This window comes from Anoplolepis gracilipes, chromosome 4 (assembly GCF_047496725.1).
Source record: "Anoplolepis gracilipes chromosome 4, ASM4749672v1, whole genome shotgun sequence".
Taxonomy (NCBI): domain Eukaryota; kingdom Metazoa; phylum Arthropoda; class Insecta; order Hymenoptera; family Formicidae; genus Anoplolepis; species Anoplolepis gracilipes.
The window spans coordinates 16,025,561-16,033,734 of record NC_132973.1 but is presented as its reverse complement, the minus strand read 5'-3'; the positions used below and the strand labels follow the sequence as shown (position 1 = coordinate 16,033,734).

At 40.9% G+C, this 8,174-nt stretch overlaps 2 protein-coding genes across 2 annotated transcripts; one reads left to right on the top strand and one right to left on the bottom strand.

Annotated features, from left to right (window-relative positions):
* Positions 1–3,523: 3,523 nt before the first annotated feature.
* LOC140664553 (uncharacterized) lies at positions 3,524–5,633 on the top strand. The gene is made up of 2 exons (XM_072889727.1): positions 3,524–3,597; positions 3,851–5,633. Exons 1-2 carry the CDS (start codon positions 3,524–3,526, stop codon positions 4,764–4,766), a joined length of 990 nt encoding a protein of 329 aa, XP_072745828.1. The 3' UTR covers positions 4,767–5,633.
* Positions 5,634–6,627: 994 nt separating this feature from the next.
* On the bottom strand, positions 6,628–7,606 carry LOC140665120 (uncharacterized). The gene has a single exon (XM_072890857.1). It carries the CDS (start codon positions 7,604–7,606, stop codon positions 6,785–6,787), a length of 822 nt encoding a protein of 273 aa, XP_072746958.1. The 3' UTR covers positions 6,628–6,784.
* Positions 7,607–8,174: the final 568 nt, after the last annotated feature.

Here is an 8,174-nt window from a genome sequence, read left to right as displayed (position 1 = left end):
CAGATCCTGTTGTTGTATGGGTATTCTTATCTCGTCACTGTGTCCGAACGTTGTGTTGGCGAATGGGTTGTATGCGTGAGTCTCAATCTTGACGATGCGATCGTCAAAGATCGGTTCGTCCGCGATGTTGAGAATGTCGTTCAAATGTTTCGCACCGCGAATCCCAAAGATTGTAAAAACGCAACGTTTGATGCGTTCAATTTCTTTTTCTTAGCGCAAGATGATTGCGTATTAGCAAATCTCGATGTTGTTGTTGTTGTTGTTGTCGTCACGGGCGTCGTAAAAATTGTGTTGTCTCTCACGTCTTTCGATCCGTTCAGCACGAGCATCACACGCTAATTTTGTCGCCGTCGTACATGCACTCTAATGGTGATCTCTTCTCCTCGAAAATCGAGTAATCGTCCTTCCTGATCGACAACGCGTAACGTTAAATCCGTAATGCTCCGTACGATGATCGGTAGGTAAATGATGTGCGCCGGTGTTTCCGATATCTTATATCCTGGTGGTACCCTCGGTGAAAATTCATGTATCGTATGAACGAGTTTACCGTTGTTGTACGCACCCGCGGTGACATTACATTCGACGCGGATAATGTTCACGTTGATAATGTTAATCGGCACGTCCGACTCGTACCATTTTCGCGGCTGCAGTATACGGTTCGAGAATCCTAGCAGCGATCCAATGTTGTTAGGCTTGCTAAAATTTATTCTGTAAGCGCATTTGATCTCGCTCCGCATCGTATTGTAATTAGCGCGGAGCACTATCGGCCATTCTCCAGCCTCGAAGTCATCGTCGTCAGTTTGTTTTTTATCACCATCACGAACTGCGTGTTGCGAACGTTTTCGTGAAATTGTTTTTTTCAAAAATTCATGTATCGCTTGCAGCTCGTACGATCCCTCGGGAATCGTAATTTCCGCATCGTCTTTGCCAAAGTAAAATTTATTATTCGAGGAATTCACGTTCGATATCGTGTGATAACTCTCAAAATCCGCTAGACCGAGTTCGTATTCACCATCGCTTAAATCTACGGTGGGCGAGTAATTTGCCGCGAGAACGCTGCTCTTCCCAGTCAGCGTGAATGTCATAGACATGTTGACCAAACTGTTTAACGAATACTAAATTAAATAGCGGAATGTATGTCTTTAAATTCGCGTGCATCGACCGCTCGGAAAAACTGCGAGTACAATAGAGCGTATGACAAGGAGAGTACGACGTGGTGTAAGAAGGAAGGCGCTATAGACGTAGGACAAGGAGAGCATAATGGTGGGAAAAGGGCAGCGCTATAGACGTAGCATAAGGAGAGTATGATGTGTAAGGAAAGGAGAGAGAGAGAGAGAGCAAAGGAGAAGGCTGCAGTAAAAGAAATATAAACGTAACTTATTAAGATATTAAAAGTATTCTTGACACATTTCCAATAAACTATACATTTTCGATAAAAAATATATCAATGTAACATATTATTATTATTATTATTATTATTATTATATAATATACAGGAAGAAGGATAGGATTTTATAAAGAAGATACATAGCGATATATATGTTTAATATATAATTTTTATTTAAATTCACATGCATCGACCGTTCGGAGAAACTGCAAGCACAATTGTCCGCAGATGCTTTGATTATAAGTTTGATAGGATGTATGATTATAATCTATTTTTGACACATTTAAATATCGTATCAATTCATTCGGCGGGCGAAGATTGCCAAAACTGTCAAAATATATAGCGCGATTCCCTCTCTTTGCATACGCTACCCAGTGAGTACCCGAGCCTTTAGCGTTATCCAAATTTATGATACCGCTCTCGTTTCGATATACACCACCGATCGGTAATGAGTCACGCATAAAAACGCCTCTAAAATACGGAATGCGCATACGTTTTGCTAGTTGCAGCAGTTGTACGTTGGTAGTTGCACCCTCTGGCATTTTTAGTGTCTCTTTGACGTTTTTTTTTTTTTCTTCTTCTTTCTCATTGAGATTCCTTGTCCATATTTGTATGGCGCGAGATACAATCCGCGACCTTCCATGGCGCGATTGTGACGTAGCATCTCTTGAAACTGACGTTGCGTAGATTTTCCGTCGTTTACCATCTTCGCTACACCAGCCGCTCCACCAATCAGAGATCCGAGAGCACCCAACACTGGTAGAATCGGTAATACGCCTCCGCGTTTCGCTACCGGAAATATTCGTTTTTTCGTAATCTTTTTCGTAATCTTTTTCTTTGTCGACGACTTTTTCATCCCCATACTCATTTTCGTCTTTGCTTTCATGACTGTCCAAACGGCCGTGGCGGCTGCTCTTTCGCCAAAATTCGAATCTTTCGCGGTAATACGTTCTCGCGCCCTCGCAGCTAGTATACTATCCGCTACGTGTCGTTCGCCGAGGTTGCTTCGCGAGTAAGCTAAATCGTGTTCGCGACACGCGACGTCCAATGGGTTGATGCCTCGATCGCCTCTAACCAATCGTTCTTGTAAACGAGTTCCCGGTCCGCAAAACTGATATCCAGGAATATGTAATTCGATAGGGAATGCGTTTATCGCGCGATTCAACAGACCACAGCCTCTTACGGTTTTCGCTGACATTCGTAACAATCTTTTATCATCGGCGCTGGACCGTCAATGTGCGTTCGTTGCCACGGTCGATTGTAATGTTCGAAACAGCGACGATAGGTCTGAACCTCCGAATCAGCCTTTATATATTCCGGAAGTTTGTTCCACAGACGTTCCACGTAACGACCAAACTGTTTCAATAAAATAATCTTCGGTATATATTGCAACTGTTCTGAGGTAAGGTTGAGAATATCACAGTCATCCGACAGTGAAAGAAACATGTTTGACACTGAGCGGTTTCGATTTGATGCGCATCTATAAATAGGCTCTCCTCACCCTCCTCCTCCTCATAAAGTATCGTTAAGTCTGATTAGACAAGTCATGCGATTCGTGCTACAACCAACGGTAATTAAAGTAACAAATTTTGACAATAGACTAATGCCTGAAAAAGAAATACACAAACATGGAAAAATGTTACCGAATACAATACGCGGTCTCATTTGCGGCCCTTCGAATTGCGGTAAAACTAACTTGTTGATAAGCTTGATAGAAAGTCCAAACGGCATACGCTTTGAAAATTTATACATATATTCAAAATCTCTTCAACAACCAAAATATCAATATTTGGAAAATTTACTATCATCGATAGATGAAATTGGTTACTTTACGTTCTCTAATAACAGCGATGTCATTTCATCGAGAGAGGCGCTTCCGAATTCGGTTTTTATCTTCGATGACGTGGCATGCGACAAGCAAGATACGATAAGAGAGTACTTCTCAATGGGTCGACACTCAAGCGTCGATTGTTTCTATCTCTGTCAAACGTATGCTAAGATACCCAAGCATCTTATACGCGACAATGCTAATCTGTTGATTTTATTTAAACAAGACGGTACAAACTTGCGACATGTGTAAAACGATCATGTAAATACTGATATGTCGTACGATGATTTTTGCGCGTTATGCCAAAAATGTTGGCAGCACAAGTATGGATTTCTAGTAATTGGCAAAGACAGTTCAATGAACAATGGACGTTACAGAAGAGGTTTTAATGAATTTGCGGTACCGTAAAATGATCAGTTGCTATCGAAACATTGACAGAGCAACGTCTACATAAAAAAAAAACATGAGTGATCGTGAAAAGATTGCGCGAAAAATTGTACAGACGAGCGAGTCAATTCGCAAAAAATATCGCGCGTTAAAAACTGGTAAAATTGAGGAAGATGTAGCGTTGGAGAAACAGTTTAAACCGATTAGCGAGCCTCTAAAACAGCTTGTTCAAAATACCATCGATGTAGAATCCGACGTATCGAAAATCGAGCTGTTCGATATATACTCGAAAAAGACCATGTGGAAAAGAAAATTATTAAAGTTAAAAAACGACCAAGAATCTTATTGAATGATTTGAGCTCAAAGCAAAAACGATTAAACGTCTCATTAAATGATTTGCCGATAACTTCTACACCTAATCAAAGACGAACGATACCGGACACATCTACTCAGATAGAAATTGCGCAACCGCGTCAATTATCGTACGAGCAACCACCCGTCGACGAAATTTTTGAAACCACACCCGATTTGTTGGTTACGACGGTACAACGTGAATTGCAAACGTCCGCAGGTGTAAACATATTTCGAGAGCATTTAGGTCCACTCGGACAAAAATATATATTAACTGTTATGAATCAAGATAAAGATAAAGCTATGGATTATGTGTACGGCATTAAGTTTTCTAACGATGGAATAATGCTCGGTGATAAACATTTTGACGTAGACAAAAATGATAATATAATTATCAATGAAGTAAAATATACGGGAACGCCTGGTCTCTATGAATTAATTTTCAAAAAAATCCCCGACGATGAAATATACACCGAAGATGATTTGCTTAAATATAAAAGTATATTATTAGCGACGAATGCGCATAAATGTGGGAACAAAGCACATAATCCAGTATTAGGGACTAAAGGATATAAGTATAAAAATGTAATTGCGCCGTTATTGTCTAGCAGAAAAGCTGGAAAGGGTATACTACCGCGCGCTATGACTCTAAACGACAATAAGATCGACTACGTGCATTGGAACGATCCAAACGAGTTGGTAGATCGTCTGCGATTACTGGATGCTTCGCGTCGAGCCGGTAACAATGCTCACGACAATGAAATCATGTCGATTATCGAAGAACTTCGCGAAGATGGTCTTATTATAAATTGAATGATGTATCGACAAAACTAATCAGTCGATCAGCGTCGCGTGACACTTTACGAAGCGTCGGAAAAAAAAAATGCCTATCAACAAGTTTGGCTTATTCGATTCAAGAAATGATGCAACCGGTACAAACGGCTCTTGGGATAGATTGGTAAAAAGTTATGTGCACGAAAACGCTCTGTGTCGCGTCGTTACAGACTTCGATGCGAGGTCGCGTAAGATTCGTCGTGTAGCGCAACCTGAGGCTGAAACCGATGCCGTCAACAAATTGTACGTGCAGTCCTGCGTTAAAAGATTAATGAATCGACAGAAAGAATCAGACGAGAAGCTTACTTCGCTTGAGAAGGACGTGCGAGCATTACAGATTGCGCTAAACAATCTTCAACGCGCGGCTAACGCTAACTCAGAGACGGCTATCAACCCGAATGAGCATCAGTGAACGGGTTAGGAGCGGCTATCGAACGGCTATCTAACAGCTACGAAGGATTATCGAACGGCTGCGAACAATTATCGAACCGCTACGAAGAATTACCGAACTGCTATCTAACTACAATGAGTGGCAGTGATAGTGCACGACCTAGCAGCAGCAGCAGCAGCAGCAGCAACAACAACAACAGCCTCGAACGAGGCTATCAACATCTCAAGCAGGGCTGTGAACGAGGCTACGAACACGTTCTTCACGGCTACACTCAAGGTTACAAACAACTCAAGAACTCCTACGATCGTTCGAAAGACGTCTGTGAACGAGGCTACGAACGGGTCAAAAGCGGCTACGAACGAGTAAAAAACGACTGTGAAAAAGGCTGCGAACGGGTCAAGAACGATTTTCGAATGGGTGAAGGACGGCGGTGAACAACGCAAGAACGGATTAAGAACGGATTAGAAAACGTGAAAAAATAAAAAAAACATAGAAAAAACGGAACTTAAAGAACGGCTCTTAAAGGACGATAAACGAAAAATGAGTGATAAAAAAGCAAACAACAAACAACCATCGAGAAAAACTGGCAAAGCAAAGAATCAACATAGTTTGGAGAGACGGCAGTTGGTAAACGAGCTGCACGCGCCAGCGAGAAAAAATTTTCCCCGAAGACACGTCATAGTGCGGGGATACGATGATCTGTGGCAAGCCGACATCGTCGAGATGCGTCCGTATGCTCGAGTCAACAAAGGATACAATTACATACTCACTGTTATCGATGTGTTGAGCAAGTATGCGTGGGTCGTACCGCTCAAGAGTAAAGGTGGAAACGAGACGGCCGATGCGATTGCAGAGATAATTCGAGACGATGCGAGATGCCCGAAAAATTTTCAAACCGATCAAGGAAAAGAATTTTACAATGCAAATGTACAAAACCTCATGAAGAAACACGATATTAATCATTATTCGACATATTCCGTCATGAAAGCCTCGATCGTGGAACGCTTCAATCGTACTTTGAAGAATAAAATGTGGAAAATGTTTACGCTCAATGGAAACTACAAGTGGATCGACGAACTATCGAGACTCGTTGAAGAGTACAACATGCAAAAACATCGCACTATCGGTATGAGACCTGTCGATGTTACTCCAGCCGTCGCGGAGAAACTTTTACATACGGTGTACAGCAACGTAAAGATTGCGGCGCTGGCGAAATTTAAAATAGGCGATTCGGTGCGCGTGAGTAAATTCAAGACTTTATTCGAAAAAGGCTACACACCAAATTGGACCACCGAAGTGTTTGAAATTGTTAAGATACAGAAAACTAATCCCGTGACATATATATTAAAAGATTCGCGCGGAAATCCCGTCGCCGGTGGATTTTACGAATACGAACTACAACGCGTTGCTAATCCCGATATATATCTTGTGGAAAAGATATTGAAGAAGAGAGGGGATGAAGTTTTTGTGAAATGGTTGGGATTCGATAGTTCACGGAATTCTTGGATACATAAAAATAATGTATTGTAAAAATATAACAAATATTATATAAAGTTTACATATATAAATATATATAATATTCAAATATATACACTTTTTTTCTTTTTTACAACGGTATTCTGTAATGCCCCCATGGTAGCGTATCGATACTTTTAGGTATTATATACCGTTTATCATCGTGTGGACTTAGAGCAATTTTTTTCTGCCGCATGGTATATACTTTATGCATTTTTGATCTTATACTCGATTGCTGTCGCGTCATTTCAATTCCTTCGTTCAAACACTGCATGTAATCGTCAAATGTTATCGTTTTCGCGACGACGCTATTCTTGACACCTTTTACCTTTTTTGTATCCTTTTTACCATCTATTTTTAGCGCATACATTTTTGCTCTAAGCCCGACAAATTCTGTCATTATCATACCGTTGTTTTCATCCTTCATCAGACCCGGTACCTTTTTATTCACGAGCGGTATACCGTACGCATTGTCTATCGCATAGTCGCTCGTGTCGAACTTGCCGATGTCGCGTTTTATATTCTCGTACACGTCTTCGCACTCAATGTGATATATGAGACTATCCGTGTCGGTGTACATGACTTTACATTTTTCTTTATACATTGGAATCATGTAATCGTGATGAAATTCGTACAAACACATCTTGGATACATCAAGTATACACATACCTACATAGATTGGTTTGTAAAACTTCACCTCGAGTCTACGCAATTCCACAGCGATTAAATTTTCCGAAAAAACGCTCCTGCTATGAAAATTTGGTTTCGCGATCATTGCCTCTGCGCCGTACCTATCGTCCCATTTTGTTATAAGTTTTACATCTACGCGATTGCGCACATTTTCCATCGTTTTGCCGAAAACTGCATTATTCATTAATTTGTATAAATTCTTTTCAAAATCATTTTTCGCCATTGTTCTAAATTGCGTGTTTAATTCAATATATGTACGTAACCATGGAGATTGCGCGAATTGTAATATGCGATGAATTTTTGTAACGCGAAGACCGTGTCGCGTACATTGCTGCAGATTGCGGTAGTGTATTACGTATCGTTTCTTATCGTATAAGGTCGCGAGCAACTTGTTCTCTCTCTTGTCGGGTGGTTTGTCACGCGTCGGACAAAACGGTAAGTCAGTATGCGCGTCGTGAAGATGTTGCGGGTACTCGAGATCGACTTCGAGGATATAGCCTGTAGGCGAATCGGACGCGATCGATGATAGATCAAAATTGTATATATTGTCGACCCATTGAAAACTAGCGTAAGGCAAAGGTTGACACATTGCCCATCCGTATAAATTATTTACATCGAAATACATTAGATACGATGACGATTTCAATGGCTCGTATGACTGCATGTACTTGTTATTAGCATGCGCGTATCTGTTGGAACATTGACTCAAACCACCGCGTATACCTCGTTCTATAAACATTACCATATCGATGTCAGTGAGCAATTCAAACTTAATATTTGTATGCTTCAAC

Bases quoted from the DNA above. Each gene is read 5' to 3' on its own strand.
- LOC140665120 (XM_072890857.1), bottom strand. From the start codon at position 7,606: ATGGCGAAAAATGATTTTGAAAAGAATTTATACAAATTAATGAATAAT.
- LOC140664553 (XM_072889727.1), top strand. From the start codon at position 3,524: ATGTTGGCAGCACAAGTATGGATTTCTAGTAATTGGCAAAGACAGTTC. The intron at 3,598-3,850 runs GTTTTAATGAAT...CCATCGATGTAG, and splicing joins CAATGGACGTTACAGAAGAG to AATCCGACGTATCGAAAATC.